Below are 22259 nucleotides of genomic sequence, written 5' to 3' on the forward strand. Positions count from 1 at the left end.
CTGTCTGTCTGTAGGCCCTATTGCGGGCGAGTGATCGGGGGTGGGGGGGGGTTGGTTGTGGTATTGTTTGCGCCCCCCCAAAAAAATGGAGCACCAGCCGCCACTGTTCCCACCCCAGTGCAGTAGATGCAGCAGTGGAGTCAAGGTTTGGGTGCACTTCCCCAGCAGCCAATCAGGAGGGTTGAGCCTCGCTGTGCATGCTGGGGGAGGGTATTTATGGGGCAGACACCAATGGTTCTGGGTTTTCTTCTTCCAGTATGGCACCCACCTTTAGGGTGACCACATCACGGCGCCCCGGCGTTATGGCCTTCCGGGGCGTGCATGCCACACAGTGTTCCTGGTTCCTGGACCATATTGGTCCGGAACATTTGAGCAGCGTCTGGGACCCAGTGATTGACTGGGTTCCCACTTTTGAAGATCCCAAGCGGTATAGCTGTTCGGTGGGGAGTCCATCTGAGGAGAGCCAATGAGAGGCTGGAAATCCAATAGGGTCTCGACAATCCACCGGGGATCAAGGTAGACGGACACTGAAGGATTAATCACCTGTCAGTCGGTACCTGGGCGACGTTGAGAAGGAGATCCAGGCGTAATTCTTCCGAGGAGGATCACCTCCGTATTTTAATCAGAGAGGGCCTGTGGCAGAGGTGTCTCCCTGAAGTTCATTCCAGGAGGGTCTGTGGCAGAGACTTTTCCTCAAATCCAAGTCCATTCCAGGAGGGTCTGTGGCAGAGACTTTTCCTCAAAGGTTCGAGCGATACTCTGGCTGCCAGGTCAGTGAGAGAGGCCTGTCCAGGTACGCTATTCCCACTCAAGCAGGAGTGGCGCAGAGAAGTGTTACACAAGGGAGCAGGACTGTTTCCCTATTGCTATGCCTGAATTTGCTATTCTCCTTCTTTCTTCAACTCTATTTTCCTCATCACAAGTTTTATTGTTTTTACCCGGCTGGGTAATAAAGAGCACAGCAAATGACACTTGTTGCGGACATTCCTTTTCTACTGCTATATGCACCATTCACTCCTAGGAATTCGGAAGAGCCACGAGGTAAATGTGCCACCCAAAACAAACCAGCAGCTCCTCCAGAGGTAGTGCTACACGTGTGTGTGTGTGTGTGTGTGTGTGTGTATATATATATATGCATATCCAGTGCAGCTAGATCTGACTGCAGGCTGTTCCTGGTGTACTTTTTCTAATATACTGTCATGCAGGCAGGTGATCTGCAGTGCATTAAATATATATACAGTCTCCTACATACATATATCCACTGCATTCTAGTCTAGCCAAGCCTATATCTGACTGTAGGCCATTCCTGGCATACGTGTTCAAGCCGGGACCGAGTGGATTACCACCGCTGGATTTATGTTTAATTTTTTTTATTAATAAAGGACTTTTTTCTACGGTGTGTGTGTGGGGGTTTTTTACAACTATTTACACTTCCTTCGTGAAATGGTAGGGGTACAATGTACCCCATTACCAATTCACATAGGGGGGGGCAGGATCTGGGGGTCCCCTTTGTTAAAGGGGTCTTCCAGATTCTGATAAGCTCCCCGCCCGCAGACCCCCACAACCACCGTGCAAGGGTTGTGGGGATGAGGCCCTTGTCCCCATCAACATGGGGACATCCTCCCTATGTTGAGGGCATGTGGCCTGGTACGGTTCAGGAGAGGGGGGGCCACACTCTGTCCCCCCCTCTTTTCTGCGGCTGACAAGGTTAACGTGCTCAGGTAAAGGGTCTGGTGTGGATTTTTGGGGGAACTCCACGCCATTTAAAAAAAAAATAGGGTGGAGTTCCCCTTAAAATCCACACCAGACCTGAAGGGTCTGGAATGGATATTTGGGGGCAACCCCACATCATTTTTTTTAAATTGACGGCGGGGTTCCCCTTAATATCAATATCAGACCTGCAGGGCCTGGTAATTAAATTTGGGCAGACCCCCACGCTATTTTATTTTTTTTTATGAATGAATCCTCCCTGAATTGCCAGGAGCCGACAATTCATTATAGCCGCGAGTCCGGTTTTAAATGACTTTTCCAGAAATTACACTTTGTGCAGTGACAGTTCTAAGTCCTAGAAACATGTGTTATTTCACATGCTTACTTTACACCCCCCCTAGGTACGAAATTTAAAGGAATATTTCACTTTTATTGTTTCACTTTTAGCATTAATAAATTCACATTTTTTTGCATTGATACATGTCCCCTGGGGCAGGACCCAGGTCCCCAAACACTTTTTAGGACAATTACTTGCATATTAGCCTTTAAAATTAGTACTTTAGATTTCTCCCATAGTCTTTAAAAGGGTGTTCCGCGGCTTTTCGAATTTGCCGCGAACACCTCAAATTGTTCGTTGTTCGCCGAACAGGCAATGTTCGAGTCGAACATGAGTTCGACTCGAACTTGAAGCTCATCCCTAATGCCAAGCATGATAATGCAAGGCACATTCTTGTGGTGAATACAAATCCTTAAGGTGGCGGAGTCACAGAAACACAAGTGGTGTGGTGGAAGCATTATATCAAGTTGTTTTTGCAGAAGAGTTGGTAGAGTGGATAACAAAGCCATCCTCCTCATCCTCTGTCACCCAGGCTCAGAGTAATTTGCCTGGCAATGCAGCTGCCAAATTGGCCTATCCCATCGGCTCAATGTAATCAGTCACTCCTTCCCTAGCCCCACCATCATGCCCTGAGGAGTCCCCCGAACTGTTCAACCACAGTGTTGGGTACATGCTGAAGGAGGATGTGCAGCGTTTTGAAGGCTCTGATTGTACCCATGTTGTGGATGAAGGCAGAAACATGAGCCCAGAGAGAGGGGGTGCCCAAGAAGGACAAGCAACTGGCAGTTATGTTCCCCCAGCTGCAGCATACTGCCAAGTTTGCTCCAGTGACGAGGAGGGAGGGGATGATGAGGTCACTTACTCTACCTGGGTGCCTGATAGAAGAGAGGAGGAGGAGGTACACTGAGAGGAATGTAGAATTAGGTGTCCCAAGCACCTGCGGGCAATCTGCTAACGGTACACCTAAATCCGATTGTAGCAGGCAAACTTCCCTACCCCAGTTGCTAAAACGTCGAAAGAAATTCGGTCCTAGCCATCCACATGCTCAGTGTCTAAATGCTAGTTTGGCTAAATTGATAGCACTCCAAATGCTGCCTTTTCATCTGGTAGACTCTGCCCCCTTTCGTGAATTTGTGGAATGTGCGGTACCTCAGTGTCAGGTTCCCAAATGCAATTTTTTTCTCAGAAGGCCATTCATGCTTCTCTACCGGCATGTGGAAGGCAATGTCTTGGCCTCGTTGGACAGGGCAGTCAGCGGTAAGGTGCATATTACCGCTGACTCATGGTCCAGCAGGCATGGACAGGGACGTTACCTTTCTTTCACAGTGCACTGAGTAACTCTGCTGGCAGCTGGGAAGGATGCAGGAAAGGGTGCAGTATTGTTGGAGCTTGTACCACCACTACGCCTCCAAAATTCTAGTAGTGATTCTGCCACAGCTCTCTTCTTCCTCTATGGCCTCTTCCTCTGCCGATTTTTTCCCGGAACCAGCGCTGCTCAGTAGGCATTCAAGGGGCTACGCAAGCACTTAGGCAAAAAGATGCCATGGGGTTGGTCTGCTTAGGAGACAGGAGCCACACTGGGGCAGATATTCTGTCAGCTCTGCAGGGGCAGGCTCAGAGGTGGTTGACGTCACACCAACTTCAGCCAGGAATGGTGGTTTGCGACAATGACACCAACCTCCTCTCCGCACCCTGACAGGGACACGTGACCCCGGTGGAAAAGGTGGCCATCTGACTGATGCGCTCAGACAATTCTTTAGTCAGCAGCCCCAAGGTCTGATCAGTTCCAGCAACCATCGCCAGCGTCTGATTTACATGGTAATACTTAGGGGCAAGATCAGACTTGAAGACCTTTCCAACCGAAATCCACTGGGTTACTGGGTCTTGAGGATATATCACCTGCCAGAGTTTGCACAAAATGCAATTGAGCTACTGGCCTGTCCTGCATCCAGCGTTCTTTCTGAACACACATTTAGTGCTGCTGGAGGCTTTGTAACCAATCACACAGTGCGCCTGATTACAGCCTCAGTTGATCGGCTCACCTTTATAAAAATGAATAAATTTTTTCTATGAATGTGAGATCCCTTGAAGACTGCCTATGCTGATGCTGAGTGACTATCCTGTTATGCTGAGTGACTATCCTATTCCTCCTCAATGTTCATGTTGTTTCTAAGAACATTTTTGTTTCAGGGCACCACTTTTTCTGCCCCTGTTTAATAGGGGCACGTAATTAAAATTTTTGATCTAATATTTCACAGCAGGGCCCGTTCCTGCACTCAACAAGAGTATCTGTGATGCTTTACAGTGTTGTGCCACATCCACCACCACCGCCTAAGGCCCAATTTTTCTGCCACTGTTTAACAGGGGCATGTAATTAATTTTTTTGCTGTAATATTTCACAGCAGGGCTCGTTCCTGCACTCAACTAGAGTATCTGTGAGGGGTTACAGTGTTGTGTTCACCACCACCAGTGCCTAAGGCCCAACCAGTGCCTAAGGCCCGTATATTATATACACGCGGTCCCCTACTTTCAAACATCCGACTTACAAACGACTTACAAACGGAGGGAGACAACAGGAAGTGAGAGGAAATCTACCACTAGGAAGGGAAATTCTCTCCTGTAAGAGTTAATATGGGAAAAAGATGCTTTATCACCAATCATCGTTTCCCTAATAACACCAAATTTTCAAAATCCAATTGTCATTGGGACAGAAAGTGAGCTGAAATCTTCTGAACAGGGGCACAGACAGCAAAACAAATGTTACAGGGGTGATAACCCTTCCCTATGTTATCCAAAAAGCTTAAAAATTGATTTTTTGGCTGGAGCTACACTTACAAAATGTACCTGTTACAAATTACAAACAGATTCAACTTAAGAACAAACCTACAGTCCCTGTCTTGTTTGGACTGCCTGTATACTGCTGTTCCGAGTATATAGGGCAAGGGGGCCCCACGCCTTTTCTTTTTAAAATTTTGGGTGCAGGGTTCCCATTAATATCCATACAAGACCCAAAGGGCCTGGTAATGAGGGGGGGGGGTACCAATGCCATTTTTCTTCATAATTTACATCCATATTGCCGGGACCGGACATTACATTACAGCCGCAAGCAGTTTTAAATTACTTTTATTCCTTTAGAAATTTCATTTTGTGAAGGGACTGTTCTAAACACGGGAACATGTGCCACTTTACAGGCATACTATAGACACCCCCAGGTACAATATTTAAAGGAATATTTCACTTTTTATTTTTTCACTTTAAGCATAAACTGCAGTTTTTTAAAACTTTTTTTGCATTGATACATGTCCACTTGGGCAGGACCCGCGCCCCCAAACAATTTTTTAGGACAATAACTTGTATATTAGCCTTTCAGATTTGCACTTTTGATTTTGACGTTCGGGTCCCATACACTTTAACAGTGTCCGAATGTCCGCTTTTGGTCTGTTCGCATGTTCGGCCGTGAACTGAACCGGGGTGTGTTCGGCTCATTCCTATTGATTACAGACCATTTTCCACTACAGTGGATGGCTTGGGAAAAAAAGAAAGCAATGCAAGTGTTACAACATGGTTTCTGGCTCTAAAAAGACTTTACATTGCTGATTGACTGTCATTCGTCCACTGTAAGTTGGCAAAACGCATTACTCCTCACAGGTCTGAGCAGAGGGGGAGGGTATGTGAGGCACTGGCTGGCATGATTGTAAATGGTGTAGATTATATGTGTCATCCAGATTTTTCTTACCTACACATGTTGAGGGGCTATGGGGTGTGTATCTGATATGGAGAACACAATATTTTTACTTCCTCAGAATCTTAAAAAAAAATCTGTCTTTAGTCATAATTGACTGGTAGTTTGACTGCATTCATTTGTCTCAGCTGTTTATCTATCCATCAACTTGTGTACATTCATCCCCTCAGGTTTTTCCCAATCGATCGGTGCCCTTGGGTAAAGCTAGCAACATTGATCATTGCATTCTGCCAGTGGGGAAGGCAGCCTGTTGGCAGAATACAATAGCCCAAGAGGAGTGATTCTTCCTTCCACATTGAATGTGTAAATAGAGGAATCGTTTTTTTTTTTTCATTTGACCCACTGGTTCTAAAGCCTAGTACACACTATTAGGTTTTTTTGTTCAACCAAGCTCAGGAGGAGCTATTGTGTTCTGACAGGGGGACAACCCCTGCCAGAACACAGACTGGCCGCAGTGCACATGGGCTGCATGCTGGGCAGTTTCTACTGAACCGGCTGGTGCCGCCCAATATTCGGCCCATGTGTAGGGCCCTTCAGACACCATGAAAACTATGCACTCCCTATGGGGCTGATATCTTATCTCAACAGCTGTTAAGAAGGAATGGTAAGCATGGTAATGGAAATTGTGCTTGTGCTTTTTTAAATGTCTTCACTATAAATCTCTGTATTTATTACAATAGCAAAGATATAGAAGGGCAAGCATGTAAAATGTCAAAGTCAAATAAAAAAATCACTGCATTAAATATATTAACCACATTAAAAACTCAAAATATATAGTTCTGTAAAGTGCACTATACTTTTTCCTTTAAACAATAGGAATATATTTTCACTGTTGTTCATCTGCTTTTTCCCTTTGTACGTCAATCACATGAAACCCTCTATCTCTAAAGCTGCTTATTTTTACTTTTCTTTGTTACAAATATAATGCATATTTTAGTAATACTGCTTGCGATATGAATTGTAGAAAATTGTCAGTTTGGCTGCAGTAAGATTCAGACTGACACTTTTGCTGATCTTTGCAGTTCTAGCATTTATTTATTTATTTTTTCCTTTTTTTTTTTTTGCTCACAGCAGGTTATATAGTATTCCCATTTGCCCTTTCAAGACATGAATCGTAATTTTACATTTATGTTTATGCAAAGAGAAAATAATTGTTTATTGCTTTTATTAATATTGGTGGGAGTAGTAGTACATGCTATATACATGATCATGTGATCTCCTTTATTCCCTTTAAAGACCAATTGAATTTATTTCAAGTGCTATTTTGGGCAATGCTGTCACTGTTGTTTAATTTGTTCAATTGTATTTTGCATTGTTGTTTACTGTGCAGCAGCATTGATGGGTCTTTAAATTAAACAGGCTTTTTTAACACTTGAGTAAATTATACATTGATATGCATAGCTAAAGAGGTCAACTGCAGTGAGCCATCTGCACCTTTGTTATGTCTCCTGGCAACCGTAATTCACTACTATCCTACACCATGTGACCTGCCTTGCTTGCTCTGAGTAAAGCTACAGTAGCACAGGAAGTGCATCTGACTCTTTGTTTAAACAGACAAGATAATCTGTAGTTTCAAATCCTAAAGATATTCTGGTAATTGTTTGCTTCTGTGGATCACTGATACAAGCTTTCATGTGATAGCAGTGTTTACTGTGTCTTCTTTTTTTTTCTAATTATTACTCAACATTTTTCCAGACTTTTTTATCTCTAGTTTGTCATTTTGGTGTTATTAGTTTTAGAGATTAAGGCTTCATTTCCACTGGCGTTTTTTACAGCCACTTTTCTGAGCGTTTTTTACAGCTTAAAAATGCCTGTCCATGTTATTCTATGGCATCATGCCCACATAGGCATTTTTGAGCTGCAAATGGCATATGCGTTTTTGAGCTGTAAAAAAAGCGGGGCCAGGGCGTTCTGTGGCTCTAGCAATACAGACATTAAAAAACGCTCAAAATAAACATGGACAGGCGTTTTTAAGCTGTAAAAAAGGCTAACAAAAGTGGCTGTAAAAACGCCAGTGGAAATGAAGCCTTATAGAGAACACTTATTTATGTCTCGCTCTTAGCATCCTTCATTAAGTTCTTCAGTTCTGCAAGGTTTACCCCCCTTCACGACCAGGCCATTTTTTGCCATATGGCAATGCGTTACTTAAACTGACAATTGTGCGGTCATGAAACGATGTACCAAAATAAAATTGATGTCCTTTTTCCCCCCATAAATAGAGCTTTATTTTGGTAGTATTTGATCCCCTCTTTGGTTAAACAAAAAAAAAGCAGACTATTTTGAAAAAAGACTTGCTATAGAAGACATCCAATAAAAAAAAGAAAAAAATCTAATGTCTTCTTCAATTTGGGGCAATATGTATTCTGCTACATATTTTTGGTAAAAAAGAATCACAATAATGCCGCGTACACGCGATCGAACATTCCGACAACAAAACCCGTGGATTTTTTTCAGACGGATGTTGGCTCAAACTTGTCTTGCATACACGCGGTCACACAAATGTTGTTGGAAATTCCGAACGTCAAGAACACGGTGACATACAACACATACGACGAGCCGAGAAAAATGAAGGTCAATAGCCAGTGCGGCTCTTATGCTCGATTCTGAGCATGCATGGAATTTTGTGCATCAGAATTGTGTACACACGATCGGAATTTCCGACAACAAAACTTGTTGTCGTAAATTTGAGAATCAGCTCTCAAATTGTTGTCTGAAATTCTGACAGCTAATGTCCGATGGAGCCTACACACGGTCTGAATTTCTGACAACAAGCTCCCATCAAACATTTGTTGTTGGCAATTCCGATCGTGTGTAAGCGGCATTAGTTTATATTAATTGGTTTGTGCAAAAGTTATAGTGTTTACAAACTATGGGATATTTTTATGATTTTTCTTTTTACTAGTAAAATCAGCGACCTATAGCGAGACTGTGACATTGCGGTCGACAAATCGGACTACAAATTATTTGTAGTAATTTAGAGTACCGAGAGTGACACAGGGTGCTGAGAGTGACACAGAGTGCTGAGAGTGATATTGTGTGCTGAGAATGACGCAGGGTGCTAAGAATGTCATGGGGTGCTGAGCGTGACGTGGGGTACTGAGAGTGACGAATGGTGCTGAGTAGAGGTCGACCGATATATCGGTTGGCCGATATATCGGCCGATATTTGGCGTTTTTAAATTAATCGGCATCGGCCGATTTGTGCTTTTAAAAAGCCGATTGATAAGTTCAGCACCGCGACTTGCAAAAAGCTTCTGCAATACAAGTCAATGCAAGTGCTTCCCGTAGAAGACCTTTCTCTCTCTCTCTCTCCTGGGCAGCCTGCCAAGTTTTAGAAAAGATATACAATGTTGCTACTTATCAATTAACTGAACTCCGTGTAGGAGAATTCTCAGTTTAACCATTTAAAGGCTAAATCTTTTTTTACATTTGTTGCTTACAAGTAAAAATCCTGTATTTTCTGCTAGAAAATTACTTGGAACCCCCAAACATTATATATTTTTTTTTAGCAGAGACCCTAGGAAATAAAATAGCGATTGCTGCAATATTTAATGTTACACGGTATTTGCACAGCGGTCTTTCAAACACATTTTTTTGGGAAAAAATATACTTTAACAAATAAAAAAAAAAAAAAACTAAACAGTAAAGTTAGCCCATATTTATTTATTTTTTCGACCAAAAGTTTTCATTACCTGTTTTTGTGTATTACATTTTATATATATATATATATATATATATATATATATATATATATATATATATATATATATATATATATATATATATATATATAATATATTACACAAAAACAGGTAATGAAAACTTTTGGTTGAAAAAAAATAAATATGGGCTAACTTTACTGTTTAGCCCAAAAGCGCCTGAAAAATCGGTTTAACATATCGGCCAAAAAAAATCGGCATCATAAATCGGCTATCGGCCGCCGTGATTTCTAAATATCGGCATCGGTATCGGCCAGAGAAAAACCCATATCGGTCTACCTCTAGTGCTGAGAGTGACGCGGGGTGCCCGAGAGTGACACTGGGTGCTGTGAGTGCGTGGGTTGCTGAGAGTGACGCGGGTTGCTGAAAGAGAAAAGGCCATGTTTGTGAATTTCTCTTAGATAAAATAGCTGGCCAAAATACTCAGATTTTAAAGCACCTGTGCAAGATAAAGGAAACATGGTCTGTTGGGGGGTACTTGAGGACAGGGTTGAGAACCACTGGTGTAGAGTATCAATAGCAAGCCTTATTATCCCCACTAGAGTAGTGGACAAAATGTCCAATAGGAATGGTTATGCCACCCAGTGCACATCCCGCTCCATGTATGTATTCCTTGAAGAGTCATTTGAGGACCAGATGTGAGCCAGTTGTTTCTCTGGAAGCCATGATCCTGGATCTGAAGAATCAGGTTGCAATACTGAAAAGCATCGGCAACCTGGAAAGGAGCTTGGACATTACTCAGCAGGTGCTGGCAGGGCCTGTGTAGAGGAGGGTGGAGATATAGAGGCACAGGTGCCAAAGGTAGGTAGCTGGGTGACAGCTGGGGGTAGAGGGAAGATTGCTAGGGAGGCTAATCCTGAGTTGGTACACCCCAACAAATATGTTAAATTGCATGATGTTGGGGATATCAGCCCAGGGGTGGCAGTGCCGCTGCAGCCACTCTCCCCTAGATGCCAGGGGAATGACTGCTCCGTTAAGGAGGGGATAGGGATACAGGCAAGGTTGGACAGGTACTGGTAGTAGGGGATTCAATTATTAGAAGGACACAAAGACCGTAGTCGCCAAACGTTATGTTACTGTGGTCACCGAACAGGTGCTCGGGTTCGGAATATCGCGGATTGGATGGACAGATTCTTGGGTGGGGTGGACCCAGCTGTCATGGTACACGTTGGCACCAATAACAAAGTGCGGGTAGGTGGAAAGTCCTAAAAAAATATTTTAGAGACTTAGGGAATAGGTTGAAGAGAAGGACCTCCAAGGTGGTTTTCTTAGAAATACTACCTGTGCCTCGAGCCACACCAGAGAGGCAGCAGAAGCTTAGGGAACTTAAAGTAGTTGTAAACCCTTACAAACCACTTTTTACTACAGGCAAGCCTATAAGAAGGCTTAACTGTAGCTACTGTGGATATCTCCTCAACCTGCACGGTTTAGGAGATATCCCCTGTATCATCATGTGCCAACGTCATCGGCACATGCGCACTGAACCCAAACCCCTCCTTCCTGGTGTAGGAAGGAGGGAATCAGGTTCCTGGAGAACTGGGCTGACTTCTCAGTTGGTTATCGCCTCTTTAGTAGGGATGGGCTGCACCTTAATGGGGAGGATGCAGCTCTGTTGGGAAGAAAGAATGCCACAAGCCAACTTTTCTGAACTGTGTTCAATACTACAAGACATTAATTGGAACCATATCCTAGAAACATTGAACACAGAAGAAAATGGGAATGCTTTAAGAACACATTAAACAAAGGTATCACACAACGCATTCCAATGGGCAATAAATATAGAAGCGCAAAGGTTAAAACCTAGGTGACTAAACCATAAAGTAAAAAGTCTTATTAAAGAGAAAAAAATGTAATTTGAAAAATATAAAGGGGATGGGTCATTGTCAGCATTTCAATCCTATAAGGCATGCAATAAGAAGTGTAAGAACGCAATCAGAGCGGCTAAAAAAGACTATGAGAGACACATAGCAGAAGAGAGTAAAAAAAAAATCCAAGATTTTTTTTTATATATTAACAGTAAAAAAGTGGGATCAGAGCACATTTCCCACATATAAGACGATGAAGAGAGAATGGTTGTGGATGACACAAAGAAGGCAACTGTACTAAATGCTTTCTTCCCCTCAGTTTTTACATAGGAAAATGAGTGGCATACTGACTATGACTGTATTGTTAGTAACACGCCGCAGGATTGTACCCTTGTGGCTAACAGGCTGGAGTCAGGAAAATACTAGAAAAGCTTAACACAAAAATATCACCAGGACCAGATGGCTTACACCCAAGAGTCATCAATAAACTCAGTCAGGTCATAGCTAGACCATTATTCCTAATCTTTGTGGACAGCATACTGTCAAATTGTACCAGCTGATTGAAGAAAAGCCAATGTGGTACCAATATTTAAAAAAGGACAGAGACTTTTTTTTGGAAACTACAGGCCAGTCAGCCTAACATCAATAGTAGGTCAATTATTGGAGGGGATGATAAGGGACTATATCCAAGAATTTGCTGATGAAAACAGTATGGTTAGTAGTAATGAGCATGGGTTTACAAAGGGTCGTTCCTGTGAGACCAGTCTGTTAACTTTCCACGAGGAAGTGAGCTGCCATCTAGATAAGGGAAGGCCTGTGGATGTGGTGTATCTGGATTTCACAAAAGTATTCAATACAGTTCCCCATAAATGATTAAAGGGGTTGTAAAGGTGCCGTATTTTTCACACCATAAGACGCACTCCCCCCCCCCCCCAAAAAAAATGGAGGGAAATGTCCCTGTGTCTTATGGAGCGAATACTGACCAGGCACTGCCCCACCGCCCGCCACCATGTCAGAATCCCAGTGCTTGACTTCTCTGTGAAGGAGAGAGGACAGGGTGTGAGGAGCATCCTGGCAGGGGCATACCAAGGGGAAGCGGGGGGGAGTCGTTTTGCCCTGGGTGTCAAAACATGGGGGGTGTCAGTAGCATTGCTATGGGGTTGCGCTCCACACCCAGGTCGGGTGTCACCCACCAGAGGTGACACCATTCCGAAAGCAGTGAGAGTCCTTGCTGGTTTTTTTTCAGCCGAAACCCCCCCTCCCAGGGCCGTGGTCTGGTCCAGTCTGACTTCCTGCTCCTTCCCCCGGCAGCTGCTGCTGTAAACTACCGTATTTTCCGGCGTGTAAGACGACTTTCTAACCCCTTAAAATCTTCTTAAAAGTCGGGGGTCGTCTTATACGCCGGTAACCTAACCTTACCTTATCCCAGAATCGTGGCCGTACGATTTTTCAAAAGCCGCGCCCACTATGTCTTCTGTTCCGTGATAGGCGGAAACACTCAGCTTCCCAGGAGGCACTGTGTTCAGTGTCCGCCTATCACTGAGGCCCTCTTGTCCTGTGTTTAGTGTCTGCCTATCACGGAGGCCATCTCGTCCTCGGACGAGAGGGCCTCCGTGATAGGCGAACACTGAACACAGTGCCTCCTGGGAAGCTGAGTGTTTCCGCCTATCACGGAACAGAAGACGTAGAAGGCGCGGCTTTTGAAAAATTGTACGGCCGCGATTCTGCATGTCTTGGGATAAGGTAAGGGCACAGTCTGGCATGTAATGGGGAACAGTCTGGCATGTACTGGGACACAGTCTGGCATGTACTGGGGCACAGTCTGGCATGTAATGGGGCACAGTCTGGCATGTAGTGACACAGTCTGGCATGTAATGGGGCATAGTCTGGCATGTAATGGGGCACAGTCTGGCATGTAATGGGGCATAGTCTGGTATTTAATGGGGCACAGTCTGTCATGTAATGGGGCACAGTCTGACATGTAGTGACACAGTCTGGCATGTAATGGTGGCACCGTGAGGCGAGGCATGACTAGTAGGAAGGGGGTAGTCTTATACGTCGAGTATATCCCAAAACCAACATTTTGGCTGGAAAATTAGGGGGTCGTCTTATACGCCCAGTCGTCTTATACACCGGCAAATACGGTATGTCCCCAGTCCTCATTTCTATCTGCTTCCTGGGTACATCTGAGGCTGAGAGCCAACCAACCAGCCAGCCAGCCAGCCAGAGGAGATTGTGGATTGTAATGGCAGTGTCCTCCGCTGCCTGAGGTGAGCTGTTGATAAGGAGGTGGGAGGTGTGAGCTGGCATGGTATCTATTGCCTATCACATGAGCTGTTGTGATAGAAGATGCTAAAGGGGTGTTTGTGTCTACCCTGCCACCCTGAGCTGATCTGGGAAGAGGAGGATGTTGCTGTGTCCACCACCACCAGATATAGTGTAGCTGAGCTGATTTCATAGGGGGGTGGTATTTGTGTGTCCACCACCCACCTATAGTAGTAGTATAGTATAAAATATTTCAGTACACCATTTGGTTCAGAATATTATTTTTTTCTTGTTTTCCTCCGCTAAAACCTAGGTGTATCTTATGGTCAGGTGCGTCTTATGGAGTGAAAAATACGGTAAATGTTTTTTCACCTTTATGCATGAAGGTGAAAAGACATCCGACAGCACCGCCCCCGAGCCCCCGTTTTACTTACCTTACCCTTCGAAAGTCCTGCACTCGTCCCTGTCATCCTCTTCGGTTCCCAGCCTGACCATTGATTGGCTAAGTTGGACGGATTGATAGCAGCGCAGCCATTGGCTGTATCACTCGCCCGGGGGGCGGGCGAGTGATACAGTCGGCAGCTATGCCCGCCGCTGTATCATGGGAGCGTGCCCGCAAGAGCTTTCCACCATGCGAGCTATGATCACCCGAGTCACTGAGACTCGGGTGATCACAGATCCGAGTAAGGACCCGGCCCCTTACCACGTGATCAGCTGTCAGCCAATGACAGCTGATCGCGTGATGTAAACAAAGCTCGGTAATCGTTTTTTTTCTCTCTTGACGCCGACAGTGTGAGGAGAAAAAAAGCTGATCACTGGCTTAGGTTGCAAGGGACATCAGTCCCGATCAGGTTGGAGGCACATCTGCCTCTATGTGCCAATCTAAACCCCCTGCCAGTGCCACAGTGCCCACCAGTGCCACATATCAATGCCCACAAGTGCCACCTATCAATTCCCACAAGTGCCACCTTTCAATGCCCACCACCATTGGTGCCAATCAGTGCCTCATCAGTGCCACCTAGCAGTGCTGCCTATCAGTGCCCATTATTGCCACCCATCAGTGCCCATTATTGCAACCCATCAGTACCCATTACTGCCACCCATCAGTGCCCATCACTGCCAGCTATTAGTGTCACCTATCAATGCTACCTGTTAGTGCCACTTCTCAGTGCCCACCAGTACCACCTATCAATGCCCTTCAGTGCCACCCACCAGTGACACCTATCAGTGCCCACCAGTGCCGCCTTATCGGTGCCCACTAGTGCCGCCTTATCGTTCCCCATCAGTGCAGCCCATCAGTGCCCATCAGTGCAGCCCATCAGTGCGGCCTCATCAGCGTACATCAATAAAGGAGAAAAATTACCTGTTTGCAAAATGTTATAACAAAATGTAAAAAAATATTATTCTTTTTTTTTAAATTAGGTATTTTTAATTTTTTTAACCAAAAATAAAAACCGCAGAGTTGATCAAATACCACCAAAAGAAAGCTCTATTTGTGGGAAAAAAATATAAATTTCATTTCGGTACAGTGTTGTATGACCGCGCAATTGTCATTCAAAGTGCATCAGCGCTGAAAACTGAAAATTGGTCTGGGCAGGAGGGGGGCTTAAGTGCCCAGTAAGCAAGTGGTTAAGGCCATGTCTGGCTGAAACTAATCAGTGGGGCTATAGTTCATGGAATTTTTTTTATCCTCATTATAATGAAGTTTATTATTGCAGTTTCTTAATGAGTGTGGCTTTACTATATGATCCATTGATTTTAACAGCTTTAAAATAAATTCCATATTAGTATATCTAAGTTTGGTTCACTACATAGGTTTTGTTATTTTGTTTTTATAACTACAGATTTTGTCTATAGAATTTTATATTAAGGTAAGGTATTTGTTTATATTAATGTATGCCTTTTCCTTTTGTTTCAACAGAAACATGAATGGCTTTGTTTGAATTGTCAAATGCAAAGAGCTCTTGGTATGGATATGACTGCTGTTCCTTCACCAATGCCACCTCCAGTCAAACTAAAACCTGCAATTCCAGCAGCAGCAGCTACATCTGTCCCTCCTTTAAAGAAGGAAGCAGTTCCAATGCCAGACCAAACAATGAAGCAAGGACCTAAAGCACCACCGTTATTAACCAAGCAGACATCTGTGTCTGGCTCACCAACTAAGTCAAATCAACAGACAGGGGAAAATAAAATAGGAACTGCAGTGTTGGATAAAACCAAACCATCTGGAACTGAAAAGAGGCTACCAGTTGAGACAACACACCATGAATCTTCCCAAAAGCCTTTAGCTAAGATTGATTCCACATCTGCTCCTCTATCTGCTGCATTACAAGGGATGGGACCTAAATTCACAGAAGATAGAAACAAACAAAAGAATAACACACCAGTATCCATTCCAGCGCAAGAATTAAAACAATCCTCTTTATCTAATGTAAAAGCACAAGAGATCCCCCAGAAGGTTGAAGCTACAGATGTAAAAGAAGATCCTACAAAAAGTCCAAAAAGGATTGCCACTATAGCTGACAGCAAGCAAACTCCAAAAGGGCCTTCTGTGGCAAGCTCAAAACCTAGTCCTTTGCCTAAACCTGTTGCCCCACAAGCCTCACAGTCCACTGGGCCAGGAAGCCCAAAACCTAGCCCATCACACAAGCCTGTGGCTCCACAGACATCACAATTTGCAGTGCCTGGAAGCCCAAAATCTAGCCCTTTACATAAGCCTGTGGCTGCACAAGCATCCCAACCTGCAGTGCCAGGAAGCCCAAAATCTAGCCCCTCGCATAGAGCTGTGGCTCCACAAATATCCCAAAATGCAGTGCCAGGAAGCCCAAAATCTAGCCCATCACACAAACCTGTGGCTCCCCAAACATCACAAACTTCAGTTTCGGATAGCCCAAAATCTAGCCCATCACATAAACCAGTGGTTTCACAGTCATCACAAGCTGCTGGTCCTGGAAGCCCAAAATTTAGCCCTTCACATAAACCAGTGGTTCCACAGTCATCACAGCCTGCTGGGCCAGTTTCGGGTAGCCCAAAATCTAGCCCATCACATAAACCAGTGGTTTCACAGTCATCACAAGCTACTGGTCCTGGAAGCCCAAAATTTAGCCCTTCACATAAACCAGTGGTTCCACAGTCATCACAGCCTGCTGGGCCTGGAAGCCCAAAGCCTAGCCCCTTACCTAAACCTACTGCTGCACAAGCATCACAGTCTGTGGGACCAGGCAGCCCAAAAGCAAGCCCTTCCCATAAACCTACAGTTCCACAAACATCACAAACTGCTGGACCTCCTGGCCCTAAACCCACTCCTGCACACAAACCTACGGTTCAACCAAAACAGCAGCCAGTTGGACCAGATAGTCCAAAGTCTAGTCCTTCACATAAACCTGTTGTTTCTCAAACAGTATCACAACCAACCACCCAACCACAAAAGCCACAAGAGCAACCTAGACGTTTTAGTCTGAATCTTGGGAGTGTCACAGAAACTCCTAAAGTACAGCCTACAACACCGCAAGGAACAGTAACTGGAAAACTCTTTGGTTTTGGAGCATCAATATTTAGCCAAGCTTCCAGCTTTATGTCCACAGCATCTCAACCCAATTCTCAAACACAAAGCACACAAGGACCAGCTTCTAAGCAGCCTACCCCTCTACCAAAAGTGACTGCTCCACAGAAACCAGTGAAAGAGGCAGTGGATCCACAATCACCTAAACTTACTCCAGCAAAACAGGAAACCAAGCCAGAACTTTTAAAAAAAGTGGAAGAGCCCAAATCTAGTTCTTTAGTAAAAGAAATAGATGAAAAGATTAAAGAAAAAGTAACCGAAAACGTTCCTGAATCTAAAATTGCTGTTAAAGAAATAAAAGCAGAAAAAGCTGAAAAGGTGACAGAGCCAAAAACATTGTGCCCTCTTTGCAAGATAGAACTAAATATTAGTTCTAAGGACCCTCCTAATTTTAATACATGTACGGAATGCAAGAAGATTGTATGCAACCTTTGTGGATTTAACCCAATGCCACACATGAATAAGGTAAGGAGGCTAATTACTGTACTGTTTTAATACCTCACCAAAATTGTACCTACTGTATAAACATGCAGCCATTGCTACTGCTTTAGTGGCATATATTTTAAAATACACACATTTTATTGCATATATGTGTATCTAATATTCTGTTAAAATAAAAATAATACTCTTAGAAAAAAAATTCAGCACTCCCCTAGCCTTTGCCCCAGTAATACTACCACAGTAGCATACATGTATATCCTAAAAGGGAGTAAAGGTTGAGCTGACTGACATTACTCTTGATCTGACATATGTCATTATATAACAATTACTGATGCAAAAAAGGAGCATTGCTTTTTTTTTGTCGTTTAAGACTCTCCTATCCCTAAATGAAATCTTTTACAAATCTAGGTAAATTCCAACACAGAATATTATCTAATGCGTGCATCAATTTGAAAGCCAGGCTAGATTTGTGGAATTGCATATTTTCTGATTATTGGCTCTATCGATCTCCTTAAACTTCTAGTTAGCAAGGAAGTATATCCATTACAATAAAGGACCATTAGGGAACATTAACACTAATGCCTTGTACACACGATCGGATTTTCCATCGGATAAACTCAGACGGATTTTTCCGATGGAATTCCGTTCAAGCTGTCTTGCATACACACTGTCACACCAAATTGTAACCGTCAAGAACTCGGTGACGTACAACACTACGACGAGCCAAGAAAAATTAAGTTCAATGCTTCCGAGCATGCATCAACTTGATTCTGAGCATGCGTGTTTTTTTCTCCGTCGGAGTTACCTACAGACAAATGTAATTTTCGAAATTTTGGGGCACATACACGGTCGGAATATCCGATGAAAGAAATTCTGTCTGACTTTTTCCATCGGAAATTCCGATCGTGCGTACAAGGCATTATGTTTGGGGGAATTGTGAAAACATGCGGTGGAGCTGCATGACAGCAGATGGGGCTGTACACATGGCGTTTGCATGGTAAGAATTAAACCCCCTGTTGTGTTCGCCAGACAGTCCTGCCCGCTGAACCCAACCAATTCAATTGAATGGGGCTGTGCCACAGTTGCCCCCCTCTTCCCTGTGACTGCACTGTGGGTCACCCCTCAGAAGGCAAATGCTGTTGTAAACTAGCCCTTAAAGCAAAGAAAGAGGTTGGGGTTCGGTTAACAAGTAGGCTTTTTGAAGAAAAAGTTGAATTTAAAGTCTAAGCTCATCCCAAGAAGACACAAAAATTAGTACAGTTCCTTGTCTTTGCCTGTGGCCACAACATTTTTTTTTTCAAAAGTGAACTTAACCTCCCTGGCAGTATGATTATTTCAGAAAAAAGGTGCTGAAAGCTGTACCATTATTTGCAAGGAAATGTGGCATTTTATACTGTAGGCCTGTAATTCTTTGGAATAACTCCCTTAAATCTGACCAAACAAGAGTCTAGTAGGCATCCCGGGTATGATTTTTTTTTAAAACAAAATTATAAATTATAATATAATAAATAATTATAAATAATTATAACAAATAATATAATTATAATAAAAATTATTCAATGATGTAATCAACTCACAATCACTGAAATTTGCTCAGTTGCAGAATTGTCGCTGTCATTACTTTTATTTTTTTATGACGAATTTCCCCACAAATTGCTATCGCACAATTCTGCAAGTGATTATAATTTATTATCGCTTTTTTCTAGCTGCTCTAAAACCATTTTTGACATAAAGGGACACTTTTGGTTGCTATGGACAATCTACAGTTTGCAGGCAGAAAGAACAGTTTTTATTATATAAAAGTACATGTAGGGCACTGGGCAGACCACTAGGGACAAAGGGGGTGTGTATTTTTTACATACAGTACTGTAATCTCTAAGATTACAGTATACTGTATGTATTGTGTTTGTTTACCTTTTTGAATTTGGCGCCGTTCTCCGCTCCCGTGCGTCGTAACGTCGCAGGGAACGGAGATCGGCGGCACACAGAGGCACTGTGTGAATCGAGCGAGGTCCCTCTCGCTCACACAGTGCGGTCCATGAATCCATGAATAGCCCTTAGCAGAATACCCTCATTAATAGCAATGACGGAAACCAGGCAAAAGAAAACCGTGGCAAATGCTTTTAAGCAATAATTTTCTCTCTCAGGCATGTAAAACATTCAGATTGCTTAGACTAAGGGTAAGTTAACCAAGCCTGTGGATTCAGCGAGCCTGAGTCTGACTCGAGGTTACTGATCGTAGCCCAAAAATCTCACCCCGAGTCAGACTCGGGAATACCGCCAGGGGGGTTAAAGACTTTAAGATGAGCTGCCTATATTATTTGTGTAACTGCCTACTGCCCATTTTGAAGTGTGTGTTTTTTTACAGGAGATAACTTCTTTATGCATTTTTTCCATCATATGTTCAGTTTGAATTGCTCAGATTTGTGACAAACTTGCTTTATAATAGAGATTATAAAAGCTATCCACATGATTTTAGACTTTCTTAGATAATCCTGAAGAATCAGGAATGGGTCACATTTCTAAATATTTGCCTATGTTTACCTAAATGTCTTAAAGTGAGCTTGAACTTAAAAAGTAAATATTTTCTATGTTATAGGGAATGTTTAGTACCCTGAAAAAATTTCCTTTTGCCTTGAATTCCTCCTGTGCCTAGGCATTTATGTGCTATTGGCCTCATGAGCTGCTTGGTATGTGAGTTTGCCTAGGCATTCCTGTGCTATCAGCCTCCTAGTTGTATATTTGTAGAGTGAGATCCAAGGCACTTCTGCCACTGACACTGACTACTTACATGAAGGCATGTAAGTCAGTAATGTGGGAAAGATCAGCTGCAGGGAAATCATCTGCTATGTTGTTGACTAGTCATTTGCCCTCTGCCTTCCTTTTTGGGCACAGCTACTACAGTGCAGTTCCTCTTCATTATGTGTAATATGTGTAAATGGCTCTGCAGATCTGGCCCTGAGTGCCCAAAAGAGATGATCATCTGTTGTTTACAGGTTCTGTGCAACTTATGAGAGTGCCTAGTGATGGGAGAGAAATCACGCAGAAGAGCTTAGCTCAAGTAACAGTGTTTATTTAAAACAAAAAAATTTAAATTATTATAAAACTTCAAAGTAGCCTGGTCAGCTCGGAAACAGTTTGCCCACTTCATTGTCTGACTTTCCCAAGAGCACAAGTGATCATCATAATTCATGTTCAATTTGAAGTTCTGTTATAATTCTAAATGTTTTTAAGTTATTTCAATGTTTTAAACAAACACTGCTTCATAAGGAGGAGGTTTTCCATGTTATATCTTTCCCATTATTTGGCACTCTGAAATTGATGCTGGAAGCCATGGCAAATAGTGTGCATGCAGAGCCAGGATCCAGCCAGAGGATTTTTTGATAGTAGAAAAACGAGTGAGTACCGGATAGACTAGAGCTTGTAATGGACAATGTCACAGGCCTTGCTGCCCTCAAGGATAGGGGTATCCTAACAGTCAAACAAAAAAAGAAAAAGAGGGTGCACCGATCTTGTGCATTATGAGTGAGTGAGTGAAAAACTTGTATAGCGCTACAAATGTGAACTGAATCGCCTGAAGGCGATATCCTTGGGTATATTTATTAAAAGTAAAGTATAAAGAACTACTCACAAACAGATGGTAAAAACTCGAAATACAGGTAATTTCCAGATGACAGTAATTGGTCTGAAGACCACAGACTCGAGATGGTACCAGAGGAGATTTAAAAAAGACCACTGCCGTCTGACGCGTTTCGAAGGCATACCTTTTTCCTCAGAGCCCAGCAGTGTCTGAAATTTCAGTGGTTCATCCATCAAATATCAAAAATCCTTAAATTGCCTGTACACAGGCATCACAGATTACTCTCCACAACTTGTTCTGCAGATGCAATGGTCTTCCCACTTGAATGTGATGTAGAAGCTGTCAAATGTGTGAGGATGCATAAAGGACCTAAAAGATGTCTTGTTTCTTAATTACTGTAACTAGAGTAGCCTCCATGCTTCTCTCAGCAAAGTTTCCCTTTTACTATGTACTTAAGTATGCATCTTTGGTCTTATTTACAATGGGTCAGAGAGCAATAAGCTATGACAACCATAAAGATTTAATTTGGAAATTTTCACTCATTGTTTCTCAAAGTTTCATATGTAAAATGTCAAGCAGTGTAAACAGTAGTGACAGTTTGGATTTGTCAAATTGGAGTTGAATTTTGCAGTTCATTTACAGCAATGCCCCAACACTGAATGACATATTAAAATCAAAGCCGTCAATTGTGTCTTGGAGTAATTTTCTAGCTTTCCAAAAAAGGGTGTCTGTTTTAAGACTGTAGATTTGATGTCTTATATCAGGTGATTTACATGTGTAGTTGGTATAGGTAAATACTGTATATTGTCATGGAAAGTTGCAGATTTTATTTACAAGGTCTGTGTGAACAGTCTGAGACTATTAATGCATTAAATAAAGCATAAAATATTGGCTTCACCTCTCCGACTGGATGATATCATCAGCAAGGTGAAGACGATTTTCTATGCTCATTTAGGGGCTAGTGTCCAACTTATATGCTTTTATCTGTGTGCACTAGTTTCAGTGCACATTTAAGTTACCTTGCACCCCACATTATAAGGAGTGGATCCAGAAATGTGCATGAAAGTGCATATGTTGGTCCCAACTAAAAGGGGATTGC

The 22259-nt window shown here is 43.1% G+C and overlaps 1 protein-coding gene across 1 annotated transcript in view; it reads left to right on the forward strand.

Annotated features, from left to right (window-relative positions):
* The window catches only part of PCLO (piccolo presynaptic cytomatrix protein), a 398487-nt gene that overhangs the window by 77315 nt on the left and 298913 nt on the right, over positions 1–22259 (forward strand). The window contains exon 4 of the mRNA XM_040343440.1: positions 15499–17604. Within this exon, the coding sequence (XP_040199374.1) occupies positions 15499–17604 (2106 nt within the window). The remainder of the gene's footprint in view (positions 1–15498; positions 17605–22259) is intronic.

The sequence above is a fragment of the Rana temporaria genome, chromosome 3 (genome assembly GCF_905171775.1).
Source record: "Rana temporaria chromosome 3, aRanTem1.1, whole genome shotgun sequence".
NCBI classification, from domain to species: Eukaryota; Metazoa; Chordata; class Amphibia; order Anura; family Ranidae; genus Rana; species Rana temporaria.